This window comes from Halichoerus grypus, chromosome 2 (assembly GCF_964656455.1).
Source record: "Halichoerus grypus chromosome 2, mHalGry1.hap1.1, whole genome shotgun sequence".
NCBI classification, from domain to species: Eukaryota; Metazoa; Chordata; class Mammalia; order Carnivora; family Phocidae; genus Halichoerus; species Halichoerus grypus.
Window position 1 is genome coordinate 204,998,428 of NC_135713.1, and position 14,805 is coordinate 205,013,232.

Genomic DNA, 14,805 nt, shown 5'->3' on the forward strand with positions numbered 1-14,805 from the left:
AGGCTCCCTGCTCAGAGGAGAGTCTGCTTCTCCCTCTCCCACTCCCCCTGCTTGTGTTCCCTCTCTCTCTGTGTCTCTCTCTGTCAAATAAATAAATAAAATCTTTAAAAAAAAAAAAAAAAAAGAGTCAAGATGCTCAACCGACTGAGCCACTTAGGCGCCCCAAACAGCTGCTTCTTTCAGGAGGTGAAACGATGAGGCTCACGTCAGTGCATTAGCAGGAGGAAAAGCTCGCAACAGAGCCCGTACCCTGTGGGAGAGCAGACTGGGCTGTTGTCAGGGATGCCAGCTCCCTGGCAGGACAGGAAGCAGCCCTTCTTTTATCCACCTGCAGAATGAAGGAGTATTTGATGAAATCATTCATGCTGAGTGAGTGCAAAATATCATCTACAAGTGCAGGTAATTAACGACATCATCCGTAAGAAGAGGGCCAGTCTGGCTTGTCCTGAGGGGCCCTTCCATGGTAGTGGTTCGTCCTTCTGCTATGTGTGTGATCCCTGGATGACATCAGCCAACTGCGCTCACACCTGCTGGGCCCCCTTGCTCCGGTGCAAAGGCAGGATTATTAGACAAATTCGAGGCTGCACAGACTCGTTCTGATCCCATGCCAGAGAAGAGGCCACAGCTTAGAAAAAACAGGAACAGTTTCAGGAATGTGACTGTGGGGACTTTTCCCAGGCCTCACTGACCCTCGGGCTACATTTGCCCCTTACTGACAATATTTTCTTTTATTGCACCAAAAACAATTTCAGCTCATTTGTTACACTGCCTGAGAGTTCATCAACTGGAGATTAGAATGGACAAGCACAGGGAGGGGGAAGTCTCCCTGGACTCCCTTAGGGTCCCTGGCTGGGTCTGAAAATGAAACTGACAAAGACAGTCACAGGAGAAAAACATACACGATTATTTAATAGACGTTTTCTGGGACATGGGAGCTGTCATAAGGAAGTGAAGAGTTGAAGAAACAGTTAAATCTGAGTTGTTGTTTTTTTAAGATTTGATTTTTAAATAATCTCCATCCCCAACGTGGGGCTTGAACTCACGACGCTGAGGTCAAGAGTTGCACGCTCCACCAATCGAGCCAGCCGGGCGCCGCAAACCTGAACATTTTTGTATGGGGTTCGATGCTGAGTGGACGGTCGTGGAGGAATGTGATAGGTCGAAGAATCTGAGGTAAGAGGTGGTAAACTGGGGTAAGCTCAGCAAGGTCTGTTGGTTGGGATTCCTCCTGGCATCCCCCTGTCACTGGAGGTAAGGATGCTCCTTTGCCCCGGGTGTAGGGAGGGCACCTCTCATGGCAGAATTTTATGACCTGTATCAGGAGAAGCCAGGGAAGGTGGGAGTGGACTTTCTGCTTCTGCTGTTTTCTCAAATCCCTTCAGTGTGCACTATTTAATGTGCCAAGGTGCCATATTTGGGGGTAGTATGTCTTGAACCCCATCCCGAGCATGTTCTTAAAAGTGTGAAAGGTGAAGGACCCATCAAAACCTGTGCCCCTAGGAATAGCCTGATCGATCTCCTTGTTTTGCCTCTCGCATCCGAGCTCAGCTAGGGTCGAACTGGATCACGTCCCGATACCATCTCCAATGGACCAGCATACAGGTGCAAGACTTCAAGCGTGTATCCTTGATCTACTCCCCGCCATACTCTGAGGCTGCCCCAAGGGTTTTGAACCTTCTCTCCACACTCTGACTGTACTCAGATTTCCAGATTATAGGTATCCCCTTTCCAAGGTAGACACGTAAACCCCACTGGGGCTCAGAGGTGTGATTTAGATTCAACTAATTGCGCGCTCCGGCAGGAGACTTTGATTCGGAACCGGCTTGTGTGGAGGCAGGGGACAGGGCATCGTTCTGTTGGCATGGATTGTTGGCAGAGCCAGCCGGGTTCTGGAGGCGGGAGCCAAGGCAGCAACATCCTGACTTGGCAGTTTCCTAATCCCGGGGAGGTGCAGCCGGGAGCTGGTTCTTCGGTGTGACTCGGGGCGTTGATTGTTCCTGGAAGCCCACCCAGTGCCTGCATCTCCGGCCGTCTCAACAGTTCTGTGAGCTTTCTGCCCCTTCAGAAATCCCTTAGGCTTGAATCAGCCATAGCAGATCCTGTTGTCTGCAACTAAGAATCCCCGGCTGATGCAGAGGGAGCAAGACAGCAGAGGGCAGGGAAAAGGATGTTCAGGATGTGGTAGAAGAGTCAAGAAAGAGATATAGGAAATTGACAAGTATTTTGAATAATGGTCATACCCTGCACATTATCTCCAACCTTTACAACAACTCTGTTAGGCATTTTTATTCCTGTTTTACAGATGAGCACATAGTCTCAGAATGGTTAAGGGACCTGCCCAAGGCCACACAGCCTTCGACTGTGACTCAGGAATTTGAACCCAGATCCTTTTGCTCAAAGCCCAGGATCTCTCCACTCTGTTACTCTGCCCAGGACAGCCCTGTGTGCAGAAGGGAGTGGAAGCTCCTGTCCCGTTCTGTTTCCTCTTCTTGACTTCCCCTTCTCCCACCCCCATCTGAGGCACACTACAGTTTATGTATGTACGGGCATTCATCAGTCAGGAGCAGAGCATACCTCAGAAAACACTGCAAAGGGTCCACCACTGAGGTGACGGTGGGGTGGGGAGGGTTCCCCAGCAGCTTTTTCCTTTCTGCATAAGACAATTGCACTGTTGGAATTTTTTTTACAGGAAGCAAGTGTATTACTTATGTAATGTAGACATCAAAATTAGCACTGCCGAAGAGTGATGGAAAAGCACCAAGACATAAATTGTGGTTATTATGGCATGGTGGATTATAGGTGATTTTTATTTTCTTCTTTATGTGTTTCTGCATTTAACCATATTTCTAAAATGAGGATGTGCTCAGGTTGCTTTTAGCCACAAGGAACAGAAAAAACCCTTCGTCAAACTGGATTGCCCAATGAGGACGCTGATGGGTTCCCAGGCCTCGACGTCTTGCAGACGCGTGACCAGGGCATGTCACCAAAGACTCCATCTGCTTCTTCCTCCTCTCTTCTCTGTGGCCCCAGCATCCTCCCCAGCGAACGCTGGCTCCCCTCGTGCACACAGTACCCTGGAGCTGTCCCAGGAGAGAGCTGGCACAATGGTGTCCGCACACAGAAATAGGGGATTTCTGTTCAGGTGTCTCCTCTGTCAGAGTGCTGGAACCCTTCCAGAACCTCCTGGCAGACTCCCCTGCAGGCGTCACTGGTCAGAACTGGGTGACACGCTCACTCCTAAACCAGTCCCCGGCAGGAGGGAGGCCTTAGCCGCACCTGGTGCACCTGCTGGAGCTGGGGCAGCACCCAGCTTCCCCGGGAGCCCCGGAATATGGACAAGGGCAAATGCCTGAACAAAGGCGGCCTTTAGGAGTGAAGACATGGGGATGTGGGTGCCATGTGGAGAGTCTCCTAGGGCAGATATTTATTTGATTATTTAAAACATTACATTAATTTTTAAAAATTTAAAATTACCCTTGTGGGGGCGCCTGGGTGGCTCAGTCGTTAAGTGTCTGCCTTCGGCTCAGGTCATGGTTCCAGGTCCTGGGATCGAGCCCCGCATCGGGCTCCCTGCTCGGCGGGAAGCCTGCTTCTCCCTCTCCCACTCCCCCTACTTGTATTCCCTCTCTCGCTGTGTCTCTCTCTGTCAAATAAATAAATAAAATCTTTAAAAAAAAAAAAAATTACCCTTGTGTGGTTGGACCTGCTGTTGTGGGCTTTGGTGGGAACCGTGTTGCCGGGTCTACTCTGTTTATGAAACCTGGCTGCTCCTAATGGAAGATAATCATGGCCTCAGCAGCAACAAAAACCCCGTGCTGTTTCTGCTCCAGGATATTGTTTTATCTCTGGGAACATCGGAAACTGAACAGGACCCACCTGGCAGTCGTGGGGTCCGAAATTCTGTAGGTGCATCTGTCACTTGGGTCATGTGAGCCAGACCACTGATGGGGGCTGCCAGGCTCGGCTAAGAAGGTTCCTGACTCAGGGTGTCAAGGCTCAACATGAAGTTTTGTCCTTGGCCATGAAGACTGCTAAGCTTTCACAAAACATTATCTGATGCAGCCTTCTTCAACGTTAAAGGCTTGGTCAAGATGAGTGAAGGGGTCTTGGAAGTGCTCCAGGTCCCAGTGTTGCAAATCTGAGGGTGAGGGTCGAGGTAGCAGAAGCCACTTGGAGGCCCCTCGGGTTTTCCTGAGTCCATAAACTTCCTCAGGGTTGTTTTTTTGTTTTTGTTTTTGTTTTCAACTGAGTCTGAACCAACTGCCGGGAAATCATTGTTTCCTTTCAACTTGCAGAGTTGCTCAACTGTTTAAAGCGAGAGTTGCAGAAGTTAAGCCAGTGGGTTCAACGTCTTCCATCAGACAAGAAGCTTTACTCCGCATTGAGATTCGATTGTCCTCCAAGTCTTTGCTTCTAGGACATAAGAATAAGTGGACTTATTTTTTTATTTTTCTATAAGTTAAAAAAAACATTTTTAAAAGTAATCTCTACACCCAGTATGGGCCTCGAACTCACAACCCCGAGATCAAGAGTCGCATGCTCTCCTGACTGAGCCAGCCGGGCGCCCCACTTTTCTTTTTCTTTAAATTCACTTATTCTTGGGGTGCCCGGTTGACTTAATCGGGAGAGCATGCGACTTTTGATCTCGGGGTTGTGAGTTTGAGCCCCATGCTGGGTAGAGATTACTATAAAAAAAAGGAGGGGGATGAAAGGAAAAGAAAGAAACTTCCCTATTATTTTCACCAAGTTATGGGTACCTTTAACTTCACTCAGCATTCTAAAACTCAGCATAATCCCTCGCTTGCAAAGCTGTGGAGCTTTTCTTGCCTCCATCATGTCATGTGCTAGGCACCCAAGGAGCCCCACGATTACAAATCTCAGAACAACAGACGGTTGGGAGAATAAATGGAACATTAAAAAGTCATACAGGATCTTGCCACTTGTTATTTAAAGAATTTATAAGTCAAGACAGTTTGAACTGCTACTCAGGGCCCATATGGAAAGTCTTGAAGGCCAGAGATGTTCTTGGTTCGCCTGCTTGGCAGAATGTCCGAGGACGTCCGGGCACCCACATCCATCAGGTGTTTGCGCAACTGGCATCCCCACGCTTTATGTGCTTGTGTCTGATGGGCTTTTCACCATGACACCCGGGCATACACAGCTCGAAGCTGGGAAACTGGAAGAAAGACCAAAGTGCAAAGAAACTGAGTGAAGCAGAGAGAAGTTAATGCAATGGAAATACCCCCGTGAGCATTGGAGTCAGTGTTGGGTTCAGATTCTCTGCCCTGGAAGTTACTTACCCTGGGTGTACCTCGGTGCCCCATCTGTAAAATGGGCTCCTCTGAGGATCGGTGATGAGGCGTGGAAAGCGCCTAGCACCAGCCCAGTATAGTTGGTCGGCAGCAGAGGAGTTGTTTTTGTTTTCAGCTGGATCTCTTCATTTAACTAAATTAAATAGGGCACCATATTTAGATGTCGTGGGCGGGGAGAGGCACAGTCGCCGGGCTCCAAAGTTCTGGATACTCTGTAGGGATTAAACCACCTGGCCGCCTTGTGCCTCAGTTTCCCTGAGTATGGAATAAACTCAGGTTGCCAGCATCACAGGGATTCCTGGAAGACTCTCCTGAGCTGCCAAGAGGCTGGTCCCCAGAGAGGTCCTTTGCGTGCCTGCCCGTGACAGGTGCACGTGCCAAACCTTTGAATAAGGCCAGTCCGGACACAGAGGCCAGCCTTGGTCACAAGGACAGTGATGTCTTTGTCCTCAGGCTGCGGGGGCTTCCTGAGCCTGGTGGTTAAAAAGTCTCCTGCTGTGTAAAGTTCAAGGGCGTACCTTGTGTCCCTGGGGTATGGAGGAATGTTGCACGGGCTCTTGGTTTTGCGTCAGCGTGGTTTCTGGGGAGCAGTAGAACACCTACCCCCGCCCCCAATGTCCTGGAGGCAGCTACAGGTCATGCCTTGGCAAGAGCAATGGTGCCCTGACAGAGGCCACCATGCGAGGCAGGGCTGGGAGGCGTGGTCCCTTTTAGGGGCGGTTATGCATTCACACGTTAGCATTTTAGAGTGGAGTGGGTTCTCTGAACTTGGAGGGTGGCAGGGGCTCTCGTGCCCAGCTAAGTAAGACAACTGTCTCTGCCTGTGTTCCCTGACACCTTCAAGTCCTATGTAGCTTGTAATTATAGGAGGTGGTTTACTAAGAAAGAGGTAAGGTCTGTGCTTACAGCCGTTCACATGAGGACTGGTCTTTTGATCAGCACCCTTTGTATTATTTTTCCGTCTGGGGGAAATTTCAGATGGGGAAGGACTTATCTAAATAGAGGATGATACTACTAACCAACCAAAGGGGTAGGCAGGGTAATAATAATCTATGGTTATAGAATGTTCCGGAGGCAGAGCTGTGGGACGCCTGGCCATGGGAAGCGTTTACACAGAGCCTAACCATTTACAAACTGTTTTCACAAACATTTTTTTTTTTTTTTAAGATTTTATTTATTTATCCGACAGAGAGAGACACAGTGAGAGAGGGGATACAAGCAGGGGCAGAGGGAGAGGGAGAACTGGACTCCCCGCCGAGCAGGGAGCCCGATGTGGGACTCGATCCCAGGACCCCGGGATCATGACCTGAGCCGAAGGCAGACGCTTAACGACTGAGCCACCCAGGCGCCCTTCATGAACATTTTCTTATCTAAGCTTTACAACCCTGTGAGATACATTTTCTGACACCAAATCCCATCAACATCCAATTTAAAACATTTTTTTTTTTCCTTTGGAGGAGAAAGATCTTAAAAGCTGCTCTGGGCTACAGAGATGGTTCAGTTGGGCAGTGCCAAGGTGGGAAGGGCTGAGAGATGGGATTTTCGGCGAGGTGTGAAATGAGCAGATGTGTGGTTCTCAGCGGGAGGTCACAGAACATTCTGGAAGCAGAGCTGCGGGATGCCTGGCTGTGGGTTGCACTCCAAATAAGGAATTGAACAGAAACACCCCTCCACCCCCGCACCATGGCCAAAAGCCTTTGGGGTGACAGGAGATTTCACGGTCTGAGGTGGCCCTCTCTTTCATCCACATTAAAGAGAAAGTGGGGGAGATCTGGGCCCTCTCTGTCTCTTCTGTGTGAGGTCCACTCTCTGCCCACAGGACTGAAAGTGGAGCAGGCCTTTCTCTTCCCTCTGTAGCCTTGGGAAAAGTGCATCACTGATCCCATTTAGGGTGCTCTGCTTCTGATCCCTCACTCGGTGTCATCTTGTGTGACCTTTGGTGTGTCCCTTGTTGACACTCGGTTGCCCCTGCTAGGCCAACCCCACCTCCATCTTGTGTGACCAGCAGAGGAGCAGCCTGGGGAGCGATTGCTAACTTGCTAAATCCCAATCTAGCTTACCGTAGCTGCATCAGGGTCCCAGAAGCGAGGACTCTGTTTTGTAAACAAACAAACCAAAAAGAAGTATGATTGGGTTGGCTATTTGTTTGTCTCTGAGCTGGAAGCTGAAAGGCCTCAGGTCATCTCCTTTGTTGTCCTAAATCTCATCGGATGAGCGCCCTGCTTCCCAGGGCACAGGGTAGCAAGTGTCTTACGCTGGGCTGCTTCCCTAGGCTCGGTGTCCTAGCTTGGTGACACAGAGGACAGAACAGGGTGAGGAGAGCACCACCCCCAAAGATGCCTCCGCTCAGTCCATGGGATGGAGAGATGTGTTTAATGCACTCAGAATAAAGATCCAATCCAATGTAAGGCTCATGACTTCAACCCATCCAATATTTAATAGGGTTCTAGAAAATGGCAGGTGCCATGACAAGGAGAAGAAAATGAATGGATACGGTCCTAGGACCCAAGCAACTTACAATCTGATGGGACACAGACCCGATTCTCTTCCAATCTCATTGAAGGCAGTATGCCTTAAGTGGAAGTGCCAAGTTCATAGGCATATAGAAAAAGAACCGGTGACAGGAAAGGCTTTAGGGAGGGCTACAGAACGTACCAGCTACAGCTTCCATGTAGGAAGTCTTATCCCATTTCCATGTCTGCCCTATGCAGTAGGCTGAGCACCTGGAAGGCAAATCTGCTTTTATATAGTGTATCTTCCCACACTCCTGTGCTTAATGTGGTGTCTGAATAAATTAAGGAGCTGAATAAACGTTTGCCGAGTTAACAAAGGGATGAATAAATGAACAGACAGAGTAGAGGTGGAAAGAAAGTCATTCTGGACAAAGGAAAGCTGGGGACAAGATTTATAGAAGATCTCAGATGACAGGCTTGGATGCTTCAATTTATTTCTGTCATCCATGTAGGTTTTGAGCCAAGGTGTAAGTTTGTGTTTGTGTTGTTTTGAAAGAGAATTCTGCCAGCAGCATTAAGAGGGCCCTGGAAGAAGGAAGGCTTTTTAGCAGCGAAACCAATTAAGGAAAGGGGAGCTTTGCCTCTCCAGATTGAAATGAGGTATTTTAGAAATGTGTCAGGTCAGATGATAATTTTGCAGATCTGGCTTCTTGGCCTGAAGTTTTCCCAGGTTGGGAATGATGCAATGGTATTAGCGCAAGGCCACTGGATGACTGCCAGAGCTCCATTAGGAAATTGTGCCTGTGGGGCAAGCTACATTTTCCATACTTTTCCAGGCTGGAAACTTTGCCAGATGGCCCATGTCAGGAGAATCTGTCATGTTTTGCAAGGCTGTCTTTTACCATCAAGTGAGAAGGTAATCTCTTCCAGACATGGAGGAGAGTGGACATGTCCCTGGGACTGACTGACCTTCAAGGGGCAAATGCCAGGGTGGGTTGAGCCCCCGGAGAATAAAATTAAGTGCCACTGGGCCTCTCACACAGCCTAGATGTTTAATTGACCCTGACTCTTAGTTACATTCAAAGGGATCATTCAGACCTTATTTCCTGTTTCTTTGGCTGTGGTGGGGAAGAGATTTGGGCTCTGCAGGCTGAAATTTGAGCTAAGACTGTCACGTGCCTCCCAGTGTCTTTCCTGCAATGACCCTCCTTAATCCATACCCTCAATCCTTTCAGTGTCACCAACTTCCCATGCTTTCCTTGGGATGACTCCTGAGAGCACTAAGAGCAATGGAGAAGATGTGGCTGTAGGGACCAGGGACGGTGTCCCCAGCTCCGGTTAATCCTGTTGGGAAAGATGTAACAGCCACAGCGTCGGTGCCCAGGCAGGTGTGAGCAGGCCATTGATACCACATCCTGACCACATCAGCCAGAGGTGGCCCCACGGAACGGCAGCTTCAGCTTCCACCTCCTAGTGGTAACTCAGCTGAGCGACCCAAAGGAGCCAGAGGGTCTCTCTGTGGATGCCAGAACTTGGGAATCTTCGGTCTCCCTCCCAGGGCACCCATCAAGGCTTCCATCCACCAAATGAGAGGTGACAACAGACAGGTGAGGAGTTTACTAATAAAAATGCTCATCGAGCTGGGGCTTCACTCAGGGTGTCTTAGAATACTCTCCTAGTACGACTTTCAAGAGAGTCTGAAGAAGAGAGCAGGGGTGCTGTTGCAGACGAGGGAGGCCACATCATCTCGGCTAGAGTTTCACGGTCCCACCAGTCCTGCCCTTTGCTCTGTGTGCACACATACCCTGCATCGACAAAGTGTTGTTCGAGGAAGGGTGTTTCATCCTCTTTGCCCTCTCCTCCTACCTGCTGGCTGGGGGCCAAGCTGATACTGAGATAAGGGCAAGGCAGCGAGACAGAAGGAACCCATGGTCCTGATGATGAGAAATGAGACCACCTGAATCCACACAGCTTAACTGTCAGGACTCCTGTGTCAACATGACTGACTCTTCATCTAGAAGAGTCCTCATCTAGAATTCTTGCCTGGGGAAGATAAGACTGTAAACCAATAAATAGCTTCACTGTTTGCTTCAGGATACTCATGACAAATAATGTCTTCTAACAAAAGGTGGCTCATCTTGGCAAACAACTCCCCTCTCAGGAGGATAGATTGCTCACTTGGGCAAACAGCTTGTTTATCAGACAACTGTTTACTTAACAAGACTAGAATCTTCGACACCTTCGGCTTGTTGTGTCCACCAGGCCTCCACAACTACATTACACATTGGCCTGGTCCTTCTGAGGCCTCAGCTTTGAGAGACCTGCCTTGAACACTTAAGCTGAGACCCATACACCCTGAAATGTTCCCCCTGACCTCCCCCAGCTGACACACCAAGAGTGTCTCCAGACTGACTCTGGTCCAGGTGGAGCTCTCTCCTGCTGTCGTTGCTTCAGTCACCTTGGCCTTGGTTTGGTTCATCAGCACGTTATTCTGATGGTCCTTTGGGGGAGCTGGCAATTGATATTGGTGATGGAGGCACCATACCAGCGCTGGACCTCATTCACAGGTGAGGGACATACACTGCTATTTTGTCATGACACTTTTACTTTGGGGTTCTGGTCACTGGCCGCCAAAGCTGATCCCCTGACTTCTCTGCTTTCCCCTCTACACTGTACTCATCTTTATGCCTCACACAGGGTCTGCCATATAGTAAGAGCTCTGCATACATGTGCTAACCAGACAGAGACTGCTTCTTTTCATTTAACTCTGTAGTATGTCCCTCAGTAGAGTTTCTTGTAGGTTTTGGACACTTGCGCAACAAAACTGATTTAAAAACAAACATACCATAATTTATATATCTAAACAAGTGTGGTTTCCTTCAAATTAGATTCCTTGGGAGTCTGTTCTTGTATCCCAACGATACTACTATTGCTTGAGACATTTTCAAATACCTCTTTTGTAATTATGTGTTGATTTGCTAGCCTCAGTGGTGACAGACCATCTTTTTTTTTTGTGAAAAATGTTTTATTATTGTTAATTACAAACATATACAACAGTGGACACAATCATACAATGAACAATTATCAACTTAAGACCAGTCTTATTTCATCTAAGCCTTTACTCCCCCTTCTCCACACCTGGCTTATTTTGAAGGTAATCCTAGACATCACATCATTTCACTCCAAAATATTTCAGCATGACCCTAAGAGACAGGGCTTCTTTGAAAAATTTTAGCCATAATACCATATCCCGCCTAAAAAATTAGTAATATTTTAGTATCATTGTATGTTCAAAGTGTTTAAGCTCCCTGGTTTCATAAAACTTTATTTGTGAAAATCAGGATGGAAATCAAGTTCATATACTGCAATTGGTCGAAGTCTCAGGTCTGTTTTTCTTGAAAAGTTTTAATTGAAGTGTACTATATACAGACAAAAGTGCAGGAGTCCTAAGTATATGGCTCAGTGATCTCCCAATCTTTTAGCCCCCCCCCCCCCCCAGTTTTTTCCTTTGGAATTTATCTGATAAAGAATGTGTTTGTCATGCAGGGTTTCCCACAGCTGATGGTTGGGCAATTGCTTCCCCATGGTATCATTTGGCATGTTCCTCTGTTCTCTGTTCCCTGTAAATTGGTGGTTACACCTACAGACTTACCAAATCAGGTCAGTTTTCGGCAAGACCAATTTCATAGGTGCTGCTGTTTACTCCTACCGGGAGGCTCATCATTCCTGGGATGTCTCTTTTTGAAATCATCTTTTGAAGGTGGATGTGATTTTTACTAACAGGCAAAAGCCAGTCGGAGCTGAGTGTAGTGAGCAGTGTGGGTGCTCAAGTTGGAAAATGATGGTTTGCGAAAAACAAGGTGTGATCAAGTTATCAATGACGTTCTTGTGTGGCTGCTAAACTGGCCCTGAAGGAAATTCCAAAGCCGTTCCGGGAATGGGCTGTGCGATGGCAGAGCATCCAGTGTGCAGCCACCCAGGGTGACTAATGCAAAGGGCACAGCAGTGACACCGCCGGAGAAATCACGTGTGGGTGGCCGTGCGCGGTGGCCCTCTCCAGTCCTTCGCCCCTCTTAGGGACCCGCGTCTCAGCGTGCATCACACTCGGGCTTCAAAGCTGGCGCTGGAACTGCGCTGTCCCGCTGGAACGCAGCCCTCCTGGTCTCGAGGGGCTGACCTGGTCCCACGTCAGTTCCATTGCGGGGCCTGGACGTGTTGACAAGATGATGCTCGGTTCCACCCAACCCCTCCCAAGCCCTGACACTCGCCTCAGCTGCATTACTCGGCGAGAATGTGGTCAGGGCACTGCAGGGGGAGGCCTGCCGCTCCTGAGCAGTGCACAAAAAATGAGGAGGCACCGGACCTCCGGCGCCGGTCAGGCCTCCGGGCAGCGCCCCTGCCGCAGCCCCCGGCAGCCGCAAAACCAGAAGGCCGGGGCGGGGACCGGCCTGCTCCAACTCAGCGGAACTCCCCGCCCAGCTCGCTACCCACTTTGGCGTCTCGCTCCGCCCCTCGTCCTAGCCCCGCCCCGTGACGCAATCAGGGCGGAGCCAGCGGCCTCTAGTGAGACCAGCCGGTGCGTCAGGGCCTGCGCCAGCTCCGAGCTCCTCCCACGCCCGCCGGGCCCCCGAGTGGCGCCTGCGCAGCGCGGCTCGGCCCGGGTTGTGCCCCCCTCCCCCTCCCCTAGCAACGGTCGTCGCGCCCGCCTCCGTCCTTCGGCCGCGCTCGCGCACGCGCGCTCCTTCCGGCCGCCCGGCCCCGCCCTCCCCGTCACCCGTAACAACCACTCGAGCCTCGCCGCGCCCCTCCCGCTCCCGTACCCCGGTCCACTCCCCGGAACCCGCCGCGGAGCTGCGGCCGCCGGCAGTGGAACGGCGACGGCATCACGGAGCCGCCGGCATGAGCGCCCCCCGCCGCCCCGCGTCCCGGGCTCGGCCTTTCTGACAAGAGGTAGGCGCGCGTCGCCGCGGCGGGCTCCGAGCGCGCCCCCGGCCCCTCCCAGCGCCGCGGGGCTCTTCGCGGCCCCTCGGCTTCCTCGGCCCGGGAGGGAGGGGGCCCACCGCCCCCGCTTCCCCGGTAGCCCCGCGTAGCCCCCGCCTTCGCACTCCGGGAGCCCTCCCTGCGGGAAGTCGAGTTTGGGGTCCAAGCCCGCCCTCGGCTCCCCACCCGCGGGCTGGCCGGGGCTAGGGGCGTGGGGCCCGCCGGGCTGGACTCCCTGGACCGGCCCGAGGGCCCGGCCGCCCCTCCGCCTGCGCGCGGTGGACTCCCTGGGTCTGGCCATTGGCTAATTTTTAAGCACCAATTGTCATGCAATAGAGGCTGCCCTGGTCCAGGATGCCGCTTGGCCGTTGTAACTCCGGATTCCCACGTAGGACGTTTCTCTGGACCTGAGCATCCGAAGCTGGGCACTGGCAGGAGTTCAGAAGCTCGTGAATTAGCAGGTTCCCCAGCGTAGTCACTCTGGGTTCTTCCGGGCAGTGGAATCCTGAATGGGTGTTAGAGTATCTTCACCGAGCATTCTGCTTTTTAAGTCTCCTCCAACCCCCGCATCCCTTTTTATACCCTGTGACCAGCCTCCCCGTCTCTGGGCGATGCTCTGAAGTTAATTTTCCCAATTTTAAAATTGTACACCGGCATTGTTAGGTTTGCAAAACGAAATAGAACGTGGTCCCCGCGCATCGGGACCTGCCAGTCCCAGAATCGATATTAATGCCGGCTTCCAGTGGAGTGACGTGGAGGACTCCGGAGTTTGGCTCTGAGTGTCAAGATTTCAGAGTTGGAAGTCCTTCGAGATTATCTCACCTCAAACCTCATTTTACAGAGGTGAAACTGAGTCGGATGGAAGTCAGATGACTGGTTTGAGGTCACCGGGAGTAATTCTGTAACATGCCAGTACTGTTGTCCACCATGACCTGTTCTTGCGGAGAGATACGCTAAGCAAACATGCCAGAGAGAGTTCCAGACCTGGTTAAATGTAATAATATAGATAAGAATCTTCTGAAATAAAATATATCTCCATAATTTTTTTTTTTAAATTACAGCTAGACTTTGGGCTCCTTGAGGATATTCCATTTTGTATATTTGAATATCCTCTGACCATGTTCAGCATGAAGTAACATTCTTAATCATTATTCTCAGCAGGACAGGTAGGCTCTTTGGATTTATTTTTCTTCCTCACTTTTAAATAGGGAATCAAAGTCGCGCAAAGGACTCCAAAAAAAGTGTGTTTTTCAGAAAAATGCGTGTAGGCTGGCCCCGGAGTGGGAATAGGTACCTTGCAGGAGGATTCCTTCCTCTGGGAAGTAGGCTCCAGCGTTTAGTGGATTAATGACAGGTATCCCAGCTGTTGGAGGCTGGAGGTTCCACCCAGCTGGAGTGCTTGGTGTTGCTGCCATTGGAAGACAGGTCTCTGAAATTGTAGTCTGTGCAGTTAGAAAACAGGGATTGCCAAGTTTACTTTGAAGCTAGCTTTTGAGGAGTATTCCATAATTTGAAATACAGTAGTATTTTTTTCCATTTTTATTTTTGTGTGTCTTCAGACTTAATATCTTGAAGTGCCATCATTTTTATTTGGCTTCTTGTAGAAGTTGTGGAAGAGTAAATGATTCAAGAACTAATAATCGGACCATATAACATTTCAGTGCTGGAAAGAACTGGGATCCTGTACCCAGCCCAGCCCCTGGAGAGGCCTCAGGAGGCAGAGCAGGACTGTTTCCCTCATGACACTTGGACTTCCTTCACCTTTTCTTACTGTCTCATTACCTTCTCCTTCCTTGTATAGTCCAAGTGTCATCTTTGGGTTTTTGTGTGTAGAGAATTATGTGACCTATTGAGGTCCCTTTCTACAGTTAGACTGTGGTATGATGAGTAAATGCAGACTTAATTTTTTCCAGACTTAATCATGGTTTTTTTTAAATCATATATATTTGTGTTTTGCAGGTGTGAGAGGATTGCTGTTGTGTTATAATCATGGTGCAGAAATACCAGTCACCAGTGAGGGTGTATAAACACCCCTTCGAATTAATTATGGCTGTAAGTAC

General features: G+C 49.9%; 1 protein-coding gene and 2 long non-coding RNA genes across 11 annotated transcripts in view; 2 read left to right on the forward strand and 1 right to left on the reverse strand.

Moving 5' to 3' along the window:
• Positions 1 to 3,453, forward strand: part of LOC118537248 (uncharacterized) — a 26,079-nt gene extending 22,626 nt beyond the window's left edge. The window contains exon 5 of one of the 2 annotated variants that reach the window (XR_013445234.1): positions 184 to 3,453. This is a non-coding gene — a long non-coding RNA (uncharacterized LOC118537248). Of the gene's footprint in view, positions 1 to 127; positions 143 to 183 lie in introns of those variants that run through there. The other variant, XR_013445232.1, reaches the window with a different exon arrangement.
• Positions 2,790 to 12,289, reverse strand: LOC118537251 (uncharacterized). The gene is made up of 3 exons (XR_004918026.2): positions 11,418 to 12,289; positions 4,758 to 5,176; positions 2,790 to 4,413 (listed from the first exon to the last, which is right to left on the reverse strand). It is a non-coding gene; the product is annotated as an uncharacterized LOC118537251 (long non-coding RNA).
• Positions 12,290 to 12,559: 270 nt separating this feature from the next.
• The window catches only part of SEC14L1 (SEC14 like lipid binding 1), a 63,510-nt gene continuing 61,264 nt past the window's right edge, over positions 12,560 to 14,805 (forward strand). For 7 of the 8 annotated variants that reach the window (XR_013445227.1, XR_013445226.1, XR_013445228.1 and 4 more), the window contains exons 1-2: positions 12,560 to 12,715; positions 14,705 to 14,797. Coding sequence is in view for 2 of the 8 variants with exons in the window: in XM_078066156.1 (XP_077922282.1) it covers positions 14,735 to 14,797 (63 nt within the window). In the remaining 6 variants the exon portion in view is untranslated. Of the gene's footprint in view, positions 12,716 to 13,806; positions 13,912 to 14,704; positions 14,798 to 14,805 lie in introns of all 8 variants that reach the window. The other variant, XR_013445230.1, reaches the window with a different exon arrangement.